Source organism: Podarcis melisellensis (assembly GCF_964234715.1).
Source record: "Podarcis melisellensis genome assembly, chromosome: 8".
In the NCBI taxonomy this organism is placed as follows: Eukaryota; Metazoa; Chordata; class Lepidosauria; order Squamata; family Lacertidae; genus Podarcis; species Podarcis melisellensis.
In genome coordinates, this window is record NC_138540.1 from 67,975,996 (window position 1) to 67,988,797 (window position 12,802).

Below are 12,802 nucleotides of genomic sequence, written 5' to 3' on the forward strand. Positions count from 1 at the left end.
TCCACTAGGAGTCAGTCCAACAGGGCCAAGGCAGGAAACCGGGCTAGGTCAGGCACAAGGTTTCAGGCAGGTTCCAACAAGCAGCAATGTTGCTCCTGCAACCTGGGACGGGGTCTGACAGCCTTTTTTATCTTTTTCGGGGTAGTGGGTCCTGATCCCCTGGTGACTCACCTCCCTGTTTCGCCTGAAGGCGAGCACTCCTCCTGCAAGTACTCAGGTCTCTCCTTCTCTCAGACCTTAGTCTTTGCAGCTTGGGAGACGTCGGTGGGTTACTAGACCCAGGGGCCACCTCAGCCTCCCCTGACCCAACCGGTAGGGGAGCAGCTGTAAGTGATGGCCCAGCTGAAGGCAAGAAGGTAATCCCTGTATCTGGAGCCAGGGCAGGCTCAGGCCCCTGACTCGGCTCAGCTGGTGTTTGTTGCAGGGGAACCTGTGCAGACTGGGACTCTTCAGGATCAGGCCCCAGACTTGGTTCAGATGATGCCTGAGACAAAGGATCTGGTGCAGACTGAGACTCTTCTGGTACCGAGTCCAAGCCCGAGTCCCAGGCCATCACAACTGGTGTACCAAAAAAAAAAAAAAGTGATGGGCTTGCCAAAGTCTGTGTTAACTGAAATTATGACATATTTGCATAGAATTGTAAGTTGGAAACAACCCTGAGGGTCATCTAGTCCAACTTCCCTGTAATGCAGGAATTTCAGATGGCCATCCAACCTCTGCTTTAAAAATTCAGAGGGAGAGTCCATCACCTTTCCACAGCTCTTACCCTCAGAAAGTTCTTCCTGATGTTTAGTCAGAATCTCCTTTCTTGTAACTTTGAAGCCATTGGTTTGGGTAAGAGTAGGAGAAAACAAGCTTGCTCCATCTTCCCTGTATTTGCTTTTAGATCAAAAGCCTAATGGGGCAGAGAAACCTGTCAAACTTGTCAAACACCAAGTACATATTAAAGTACATAAAAGAGGTACGTGTCCACTGTTCTTTGGACTATGATCTCATATATTAAGCACGCTGTGTTACAAAGAGCCAGTGTGGTGTAGTGGTTAGAGTGTTGGACTTGGACCTGGGAGAGCAGGGTTCAAATCCCCGCTTACCCATGAAGCCTACTTGGGCCAGTTGCTGCCTCTCAGCCAAAATTACCTCACATGGTGGCTGCTGGGGATTAAATGATATGGGGGGACAACCATGCAGGAGTGCCAGCTTGGCCTCGTGACCATGGGTACCCGAGGCCGTGGGTGCCATGCAGCAGGCATGGCCCTGGCACTGAAATTTGTGGGTACCCGGCCCCTTCATGGGGAATTTTGTGGGTGCTCAGGCACCCAGGGCCCCAGGGAGTCGACACTTATGCAGCCATCTGTGCCACCTTGTGCACACTGAGTATTGGTAGGATATAAATGCGATAGATAGATGGTAGTCCATTACAGAGATAGAAGGAGAAAGGAAAGACCTGAAGAAAAGACCATGAGAACAAGTGGAAACAAGACCGAAACTTTAGAAGCCATGCTTGGTGTTTTGTCACAGAGACAATAATTGCCTTACTGAGGTTGTGAAGTGAAAATCACTTCAAAGTAAGCTCAAATGGTATCAGTGGGATTGAATACATATATACAAGGGTGGGGTCCACCTTGCATTTTTATCCTGTTCTGTTTCCAAGGTGGTGCCATAGCCTGTTAATTGAAGATTATTTGGACAGTGTGGGGCTTCTTTCATTTCCGTAATACAGTGGTACCTCGGTGTAATGGTTCTAGGGGGTTGCTCGTGCGTAAGTTGCCGCCACTCCTGGCTAGGTTGCCTGGTTGAACCCTTTCTGTCTGGACAGCCTCTCACCCGTGGCTGTCTCAGTCGCTGGCAGAATCCGTCAGTGGGCGTTTCTTGAACTTCTTCCAGCAAAGAAGTTCTTTGACGCCAAGTCTCCTCCTGCTCTCCCTGCGTGGAAGTCTTCTGCGCAGGGAGGGTGTGGGCAGCGGAGGACCCGTGCTCTCCCCACTGGTCTCCGGTGAAGAGTCTTGGAGCCTCCTCTCCAATTCCCCCATCAGCCCCCCTTCACCACTGGTGTTACGCTGATTTCCTTCCCCAGCAGATGGGCTGCCTCTCTCCCTACTGGGACCCTCTCCGGCATCCCTCTGGAGCCTTCCCTCCGCCTCTAGCTCCGATGGCAGTTCCCTGACACTCGGTTTAAGAATAGCCCTGTTTACAAACTATTCTGTTTATGAACTCTGCAAAACTGGAAGTAGTGTCCTGGTTTGCAAACTTTACCGTGGTTTAAGAACGGAATCCGAACAGTGAAGGGCACCGGCGGCGGTAGACCTCATTAGGGAAAGTGCGCTGGTTTAAGAATGGTTTCGGTTTAAGAACAGACTTCCGGAACAGATTAAGTTCATAAACCGAGATACCACTGTACAAGGTTTTCCCCTTGCTTGACTTTGCCCCAGCCAGTAAATACAGACTGTCTCTTTACATAGAAGACAAAAGTCATTGTTGGCAGTTCGGAATTGGGCATGCTAGAAATTGATTCATAAAGAAATTGAAGCCCCCCCCCCAGTCAGTTATAATCAGAACAAACTTAGAAACACCCACAGACTGAGCATATTTCAGTGAACTCTTAACCGAGAACTCCCACATGAGTTATCAAGGATGCAATGTCTAGACATATTTTTTGGCGGGGGGGGGGGTGTGTGTGGAATTGTTCCATTTTGGATAAAAGCCTAGCTTGATGCAGGCCTAGCTCATAAAAGCCTATGGATGCAGATCATCTTTCAGAAAATAAGCTATGCTGCACACACTTTGCACTTTGGTGATGTCTCAGTATTTGATTTATTCCAGAGTAGTATAGATTTGATGCTGGGAGAATATGTGGGTCAGGAAAGGAAATGATAATCATAATCAACAACAAAAGAGAAACCAAACCACACAATGTATTATTATTTTTTTAAAAAAAGCTTTTCACCATTTGGAAATGACATCCACCAGCTAGACTGCTGACTGGGACACCAGTCCTGAAAGCCTACATTGGCTCCCAGTATGTTTCCGAGCACAATTCAAAGTGTTGGTGCTGACCCTTAAAGCCCCAAACGGCCTGGGCCCAGTATACCTGAAGAAGCGTCTCCACCCCTTACCACCTCTTTTTCTATCTTGGACTGCAGTTCCCTCCTCGCATTGTTTATTCTGTTATCACCAAGTTGAGCCCACACCTACAGAGGGCAGGTACAGTAGGAGAAAATAGGAAGATACCCTCTTGTGGTGCTGATCAGAAACAGCATAAAGAAACCAGAGGGCTATTTACAGTGGATGAGGTTCTGAAATATCCTAATACAGGCAGAAAGACATCTACTTCTGCTTCATTGACTATGCAAAAGCCTTTGACTGTGTCGACCACAGCAAACTATGGCAAGTTCTTAAAGAAATGGGAGTGCCTGATCACCTCATCTGTCTCCTGAGAAATCTCTATGTGGGACAAGAAGCTACAGTTAGAACAGGATATGGAACAACTGATTGGTTCAAAATTGGGAAAGGAGTACGACCAGGCTGTATTTTGTCCCCCTGCTTATTTAACTTATATGCAGAATTCATCATGCGAAAGGCTGGGCTGGATGAATCCGAAGCCGGAATTAACATTGCTGGAAGAAATATCAACAACCTCAGATATGCATATGACACAAGCTTGATGGCAGAAAGTGAGGAGGAATTAAAGAACCTTTTATTGAGGGTGAAAGAGGAGAGCGCAAAATATGGTCTGAAGCTCAACATCAAAAAAACGAAGATCATGGCCACTGGTCCCATCACCTCCTGGCAAATAGAAGGAGAAGAAATGGAGGCAGTGAGAGATTTTACTTTCTTGGGCTCCATGATCACTGCAGATGGTGACAGCAGCCACGAAATTAAGAGGCGCCTGCTTCTTGGGAGGAAAGCAATGACAAACCTAGACAGCATCTTAAAAAGTAGAGACATCACCTTGCCAACAAAGGTCTGTATAGTAAAAGCTATGGTTTTCCCAGTAGTGATGTATGAAAGTGAGAGCTGGACCATAAAGAAGGCTGATTGCCGAAGAATTGATGCTTTTGAATTATGGTGCTGGAGGAGACTCTTGAGAGTCCCATGGACTGCAAGAAGAACAAACCGATCCATTCTTAAGGAAATCAGCCCTGAGTGCTCACTGGAAGGACAGATCGTGAAGCTGAGGCTCCAATACTTTGGCCACCTCATGAGAAGAGAAGACTCCTTGGAAAAGACCCTGATGTTGGGAAAGATGGAGGGCACAAGGAGAAGGGGACGACAGAGGACGAGATGGTTGGATAGTGTCTTCGAAACTACAAACATGAGTCTGACCAAACTGTGGGAGGCAGTGGAAGACAGAAGTGCCTGGCGTGCTCTGGTCCATGGAGTCACGAAGAGTCGGAAACGACTAAACAACAACAATAATACAGGCATGTCCAAAGTCCGTTTTGGGGGTCTAATCCAGCATGCCGGTCGGTTTAATCTGGCCCCTGTGGCAGTTTATTTCCTGAGGTAAAATCCTATATAAAGCTCAAGAACTTCAATCCTAAAAAAACTGTGGTCGGCCCTTCGGTCGGCCCTCACGCATGTTCACTTAATCAAATCTGGCCCTCTTTGAAAAAAGTTTGGACACCCCTGTCCTAATATATACATTTTTGCCTAATAGAAATATGTTTTTGCAAGCTATTTCCCCTAACATAATGCTGGTTTGCAATCTGGATCCAGACCTGACCTGGAAATCTGAATTTTGTACACACAAGCATTGGGAAGCCAAAACAGCTGTAACTTTGTTTTTTCACCCACGTGTATGACATTTGGAAACATGGTAACCTCTCAAGAGGGGATTAGCCTTGACAACTTTCAGATAGCTCTAGGGATTATTGTGCTAGCCACTTTTAAAATTTGGTTTAAAGTACAGAGGGGGTGGAGGTTGGGAAAGAGAGAAAAATAGGAGGGAGATGCAAAGGCAGGACGGAAGAGAGAGAAAGAAAGAGAACAACTGCACTATTTGGTTCATGAACCTGAGGTTCCCACAACTGTATCTGCTCTTGGTAAACAGAGTCATTACTTGCCTTTGGTGTGCATGTGTGTTCCCTTTTAAATGTTTACTTTGAGCTCCCCCTCCCTACCGTATTTCAAAATTAAAGATCTAAAATTTCTGGATACATCTTAATTGCACAGTAAGGTAAAGGGACCCTTGACCATTAGGTCCAGTCATGACCAACTCTGGGGTTGTGGAGCTCATCTCGCTTTATTGGCCGAGGGAGCCGGTGTTTGTCCGCAGCCAGCTTCCGGGTCTTGTGGCCAGCATGACTAAGCCGCTTCTGGCGAACCAGAGCAGTGCACGGAAACGCCGTTTACCTTCCCGCCAGAGCGGTACCTATTTATCTACTTGTACTTTGACGTGCTTTCAAACTGCTAGGTGGGCAGGAGCAGGGACCGAGCAACGGGAGCGCACCCCGTCACGGGGATTCGAACCGCCGACCTTCTGATCAGCAAGTCCTAGGCTCTGCTGTTTAACCCACAGCGTCACCCGCGTCCTTAATTGCACACATGGACACTAACAGGCCGTGCAGCGCACAGCCTGTAACTTCACACCCTGCTGTTGTAGAGGCGTACTTGGAACTTTTGAACATGTGTTGTTTGGTGAAAGTCTTGTTCTAGAGAACCACAATGTTGCTTCTCAGGGTCAGGCTCCAGGGTTTGGGCAGCAGTGCAGAGGGGGGTGGGATGCTCAGCAAGATGCCCCTAGTGAGCTATCCCACTCCACAAATCTGTCAAATCTTCACTGCTTCCAACAGATCACTGCTGCTACTCACTGCTTGGTGGCAGGTGAGCAGTGATGCATGGTGCTAGTGAGTTGCAACTAAATGTTGGGGCCTCAGGAGCTACCTGGGGATACTGGCCCCCAGTGCTGGCCCTGCTTCTTGCATTTCCACTAGTAAGAAGTACAAGGAGTGTAGATAATACTGATGCAGAAAAGTGATGTCAGGTCACTCAAAATATGGCCCAGACCTGGAAAAAGAGACCAGAGAAGCCCATGGAACAAGTCCAAGTCAGAACAGTCATTTTGAATCAGTGTGTTTTATTCACATCTTCAGAGCAATGCACAGATGGGGGGGAAACAGCAAACATTTCAAGGCCTTTAAAAAAAAGATTTAAAATAGTGAAATAATTCTGAACACTGAAAATCAAAATTCCACCAAGAGCTTCCCTGCTTTTGCATGCATGTCTAATTCAAGTAATAGACTGTTTCAAAAATAAACTTGCTCATCATCACATGATGGAGAGAATGTCAAAAACTTTAAAGCTTTCTCTGGCATAAATCCCTTACCAAGGCATGGAAGCGGCACGCAAGAAGTCTCACAGCCAAACTCGCTTATCCCCTGGGCTGAATATTTTTCTTCCTCGCTTGTAACGTTTCGGCTATCACTGTCACTGAGCGCTTCTGTGCGGCTTCTGGTATGATTCATTACCCTGAGCTGAAATCTACTACTGTCGGATTACGAGGATGATAGTTTGTGATGGCATGGAAATTTTTTAACTACAATTTCCTGCTGAGAGGGGAAAAGGGTGGTGGTGATAAAGGAAGAAACCAAGTTTGGTTTTCTAAAACAAAGCTAGAATGGCAGAACATGACACATCAGTTACATAAATATTTAGAATTGAGACCTTCTGTCCTTGCTTTGCTAGCTCATGAAGAGCAATCCTTAAACCGCGTCACTTACAGAGTGACAGGTATCATAGTGAATGCATAGGGATTAATAAAAATCGCTGCTCTTTAAGACAAAGATCCAGTCTGACTGAAATGAAATGAAAACCTTTGAAACAAGCAGCAGCAGCAGCAGCTTTTATCAAAAAGTTCTTTCAGGTCTCCCCACTTCTTCAAATGAGTTTTAAAAGTAGAGACATGCAATCTAAATATACACTTCCAGAGTACTTCCTTGCCGACAAGAAACCACCTTAGCATTTATATAGGATTAATAGCATGTAGGGAATGAAACCTTAATTCAGATGGTTGACAAAAAGAAAAAGATAAAAAGGAGAGGGAACCCTGGCTGATATGAGGACGGTGCCATCACTTCCTATCTCCACTGTGTGGCCACTGGGCTTAAGAATAATGTGGCAACTTATTCTCCGTGTTGTGTCTCCTGGGAGAAGATTTCTTCTATGCTATGCCAGAAGTGCATTGGCAGGACAGCTCCAGCCTAGAGGAATTATAGGCAAGATATGGGTAAATTGAATTCTATACAGAAATGAGAAGAGCAACAGCTAAATAACAGATTAAAAAGTCTGATTTTGTAAAACTATGGCTAACAACAGAGTAGAACAAAATCCTTCTGGTTTATTCTCACTTGGCTTTTCTATTCCTCTGCTGCTCACCATCCTGTCTTGTGGTTTGCTCTTCATAAAAGGGTTCATGTTTTCTCCTACCCTACCTGTCTAAGAGCCCCCCAACAATTCAGTTCCCTTCCTGTTTGGTGAAATTTTATCCCTAGATTCTGGCTGCTGCATTCATCCCTCTTTAAAGATGTTGACGCCTTGATATTTGTTTTCTGTATAAGCTCAGTATATACTAGCTTTGGTGTGTGCTGACTGGAAAGCACACTCTTTTGCCAAAGAACCTGGATTTGGTTTTTATGCCACGTGGTTGCACTGCTGCAATGACCACAGAAGTGAGACAGGAAGCATTCCTCAACCTAAAGCCCCCTTTTGTTGGATAAATTAGCACTTGGCTCCTGAGCCCTACAAATAGAAACAAACCTTCCTCACATCTATGCAGAGAAGTAACTTGCAGAACCTTGCTGAATCTTCTCAGTCATGGATATCAAGGGCTGTTTTCCTCTTGCATGACAAACACAGGAGTGTTCCATCTGATCACTGGGAGTGGCTAGGCAGTCCTCACATTTTTTCATTAATTGATACTTCCATGCTACATTTCCAAATGCATGAGGGATCCATGGGAGTGCTCCTGCGCTTAGAAATTACAAGGTGTACACAGTTGCCCTGAGTAAGTTCAAGAACAAGAGAAGAAAAAAACCAAGAAGTCTGTTTCCATGTTTCTTGCTCACCAGTTAGACTGTGTGCTTCCCTCAAAAGTTCTGCTTGCATTTAACCAATATCCTGAACTGTTTTACTGCATGAATGTGCAACTTGCAGTTACAATTTGCATATATGTGGCCTTAATTTTGCCCTGCTAAAGGTGCCCATTGTTTCTTCTCATCTGCCAGAAGTATACATAGAGAAAACTAAGATGAAAATGTCCTTTGGAAAATATACTCTCTTATAAAATAAGATTATGTATTTTTTTTAAATGCCTCTTACCCAGCACCATAAAAGTTATATGGAATATCTCTTTTACAGCAACAGTCATGTGGCATCCTGTCTTCTGTTGTCTCTCTCAAGTATTAATAGAGATTCTCTCTATCACACTCTTTCAATGATAGCTCTTCTACGTAGAAGGCTTAAACTCCTTAGCTTCTTATACAAAAATAGAAAGCTATGAGACATATTGCCTCTGCAGATTTATTAAATACTGTTCAGACTCAGCAGCCTGGATTGTGGACTATTTACAAGTCTTATGTCATCTTGACTTTAGGAAGGTTACAGAGACTCTTAAATAGTTGGGAGATCAAAAGTGGAGAGATGTATGTGAAGTGGATGTAACGGAAAGCTTGACACCATTCTTCACAGAAATGTCACACATTTGCTTATAAGGTAAGTTAAAAGGAGAGAAAGACATACCACCACTGACCAACAGGAAGAGCATCCTTTGCCAGCTCACATTCTTCATGTCAACGATGTAAGACACTAACAACAGAGCAGTATCCTTGCTATGCTATACAGAAGTTCCCTTTTACTCCCTCAAGTTTAAACAGTTATCAACCCTAAAAATGGCTTGACATTAAATAAACAGAAGGCTTGGCTTGCTTTAGATGAGACACTAGTCCAAGAGATTCTATTGTCTGCTAAACACCAGGGCAGCGAATGAGGGGTGACTTTGATGTGCATGCAAGAGAGAGAGAGGAGTTATATGAGAGGGTTCATAAGCTCTTCCACATCTGAAGGGAGGAACATTAAAGCATGTGCCCTTCCCAAGTTATACTGTATTTTGATGGGGCAGGGGTTGAAGAAGTGAGAATGACTGCCTACATTACCCAATATTATTGTACAGTGTGATCTGCTAATTAGGGGACAGCAACAGAAATATGTTCTACATGGCCATTACCTGCTGCAGGTGTAAAGGCAATGTCTCCATAGACAAACTGAGCTTATATTCAGAATCTGCCTTCCCCAGTGAAGATCTGTGTCAAATTGCTCTCTCTTAATATTCTTTTGGCACCTTGCATCCCCCCCCCGCCCCAACTATTTTTTCATCTACCCATATGGTCCTGTGCATTTCAGCAAAAGCTCCCAGAGATTGGTCTGCTGCACAGCAAAGCATGCAGATATCATTCTAAAGTCTAAGACTGCTACTGAACTGAATGGAGGATGTGAGGCAGCAGTCCTTAGTAGCTTGTACGTTTGGCTCCTTTGTGCTTAAGTGGTCCACACTAGATACTCCTGTTTATTAACCCACTGTGCTTTCAAAACAAAAGGCTTCAGAGTGGGGATTCCAGATTCTTTCCAACAATTCTTGCCTCAGAAAGATCACTACAGAGAGGGATGTGCCATCCCTAAACTTTCCTTGCACTGAACCACAGGGAGATGAAAACATTTAAAACATACTCTAGTAGTTTCGTTATGGCTCTCCAGAGGTTTTCCTACAGTTCAATTAGGGGAGCCCTCCACCCAAGTGATTGACTTATCTTTTGTTGGAACAATCTCCCAATAGCCTTTATTAGACCTATCTTCATTTCATCTCTTAACCTCTGCAATTGCACAGCTTGAAGTGCAGGTATAATACCTTGATAATCAATGGTATGGAGTCAGACTTCATTCCTAGCACTCCTTACTCCCTGCCAAATCCTGCTAGACCAAAATAATAATTGCCAGTGCTTGAATAGCTGAAAGAGAATAAAAATTCAAAACTAGTTTGGAAAAAGCACAGGTGTTTGATGAGGATTTCAACAGCAGTGCTTTGAAGAATCTGTCTCTTTCCTTGTTCCCTTAAAGCCTATCCCCAAGTTCTGCACACAAAGAAGTCGTCATGGACGTCAGTGATAACTTGGATTCTCTTTTAGGCACTATCAACAGGTTAGTCAGTTTGGCTCCCCACCAATAGCAATACCCGGGATTCCTCTTATAACTGGAGGCATCATCAAGATCTTCACAAAAGATCAATTTAACCATACCCATATTCAATTAGAAAAAAACACACAATTAATAATCTCTTCCTAGAAGGGAAGCCACTAAATCCATTCCAAGTGGCAGAAGGGATTGTACTTCTTTGGGATCCTTTCAGCAGGTTCCAGAGTCTGAAATGCAATTAGACCACTGCCTTTCCAAGGTCCCGACCTGCTCAATATTCAGTAACATGGATCTCTGCTGCTGAGTTGTTCTTTGAAGGCCTTTCCCAGCTCTGATCTCCTGGCTCAGACTGGTCCTGGAGGGGCTGCTTCAGTCTTCTTCCGCAGTCTTGAACATGAGGATGGCATTGTATATTTTAAGTGCTGGTCCCAGCTTGATACTCAGAATTTTAACAATGTCTGACTGGTTCAGGAGAAGGAAGGCTTCACCATCGATCTGCTGGTGGATGGAAAAATAAAAAGAAAGTCAATATTACGGCTGGGACAATCCAGCTTGCATATGCTTAAAATTAACACAGCATGGGAAGGGCACTAAGAATGACATTTGATAGGATAATCAATTACACCCTTGGTAAGCTTTTTCCAAGCAGTATCCTTTAGTGTACTTCAGATCTTTTGCAGGTGGCAGCTTTCTGTAAGGGAGGACAGGGTTATAGACTCTAAGCGCCTGAATAGAAATGGCTACTTTAAAAAGTTATTGTGGTGGGGAAGTGTCCAAGTGTCCTTCACACCATAGGTCTCACATTCAATTCCTGGCATCCCCAGTCAAAAGCAGCTAAAGCAGGAGCTGGGGAAGAACTCTATATATCGGAGACCCGAAAGCAGTTGTTAGTCAAAGCAGACAAGATTGGGCTGGATGCACCAATAGGTCCACCCTGTTTAAGGGAGCTGCATACATTGCTTGGTAAGAACAGAACCAATGTCTGAGAAGCTTTTGTACTTTACAATTCAACAGAGAAATGGTGCTTCATTATATATATGGTATATGCTGAAACAGTCTCAAGGTCCTTCCCTTACTGCAAGGGGTAGTGAACTATTTTCAGTCTGAGGGCTGCACAATGCTTTCTGGGCAACCTTCCAGGGGTGATATACCAGTGGTGGGCAGGCCAGAGGCTAAAGTGGGCAGAGCAATGAATATGAAATTTACCTCTGTATAGTAGGCTAGCTTTAAACACACTCCTCTCTCCTCCATCCAGGTAAGCCAGAAGCATGGGAAGAGTCCTTGCATTTGGCCCCCAAGCCCAAGGTTCCCCATCCCTAAATTACTATGCTAACTTTAAGTTGGTTGTACATGGGGTCACCCAAAATTCTCTTTAGAGGTGCCTCACTACACACCCCACTTGGCTGTGTTGCATTGAGGTGACTGGGTGGTGTGTCTGTTACTACTCCTAAACAATAACCCCTTTGCTTTCCTGACAGACCATGGTTGGACCTAGCAGGGGAAATAGGAGGGGGAAGGGGGGGGCTTCTATCTGCAGTGAAAAGAAACGAAAAGCAGAGTTCACCTCAAGTTCTGCCAGCATGCAGAAATGGAGAGGAGAGGGCTGCTTTCTAGTGGAAGGGATAAAATCTTCTAATTTTCATGCCCCAGAGTAAGTGGGAGGAACAACCCACATGAGGAAATAATATTTCACAGATGAACAACCCTGTTCCAACCTTAGTACATGTGCTGCTAACACTCTACATTTGTGATGCTGATTGGTGCTTTCTATGTAGAGTTGATAGGAACGTTATCCATGAGACGTACAACCGTACCTCCTCTTACGTAAACTTGGGGACATGTAAGCGGCAAACCAGGAAGTATATTTCCAGGTTTTTGCCACGAGTGCTTCCCGTCCGCAACCGGAAGTCCTACTGTATTATGAATTGTCAGTGGTTGTAATGTTATTTTTTAAAGTCTTCTCTCTCTTTTTTCAGATGCAAACTATGGAATCTTCAATTGTTAAGGCAGAAATGTGATGCGCCTTGTGCATGCGGTTGAGCTTTCTTTTCTTTTGCAAGATCTCAAAAAGAAAAAAGAAGTTTTTGAGCTATTTTTAAGGAAATTCACCAAAATCTACACTTCCGACATGGGTTGCCATACATCAGGATTTTCCTGGACATTTAAGCGATTTCTGGCCAGATACTGTTTCCAACAGCCAAATCCCGGATGTATGGCAACCCTACTTGTGAAGGAAAGCTTTGCCCTTTTAGGCAGCAGCTACTGAGGAGCCCGTTCATGTATGGACTGTTTTGTTCCTAAATCACTCCTAGTAAGGAATTGCTGGATCCATTTTTCTGGCCAGAATAGTAGGCTGACCATTGGAGTGTTAAGTTTACATATTTGTTAAATGATGTAGACAAATGCATAATTTTCAAAGCAGCTTTGTTTGTGGTTTCAGTGGCTAAACTTAGAAGGGGCTTTGTAGACAGGAATGTAGTAGACAGTGGGGGTGATAGGAAGAATACCCAAGATCTGTCGTTTTTCTTCTCCAATGTGGTTAGTTTTTATCTGCTGTTACTAAATAATGCATGTTTTGTGTGTTTGATGCTATATTTTGAAGGCTATTGCTTACAATAAA

The 12,802-nt window shown here is 44.4% G+C and overlaps 1 protein-coding gene across 14 annotated transcripts in view; it reads right to left on the reverse strand.

Moving 5' to 3' along the window:
• Nucleotides 1-8,501: 8,501 nt before the first annotated feature.
• The window catches only part of LOC309375113 (lethal(3)malignant brain tumor-like protein 4), a 59,833-nt gene continuing 55,532 nt past the window's right edge, over nucleotides 8,502-12,802 (reverse strand). For all 14 annotated transcript variants that reach the window (XM_081920570.1, XM_081920569.1, XM_081920561.1 and 11 more), the window contains one exon: nucleotides 8,502-10,680. In XM_081920570.1, the coding sequence (XP_081776696.1) occupies nucleotides 10,552-10,680 (129 nt within the window). In that variant the 3' untranslated portion in view covers nucleotides 8,502-10,551. The remainder of the gene's footprint in view (nucleotides 10,681-12,802) is intronic.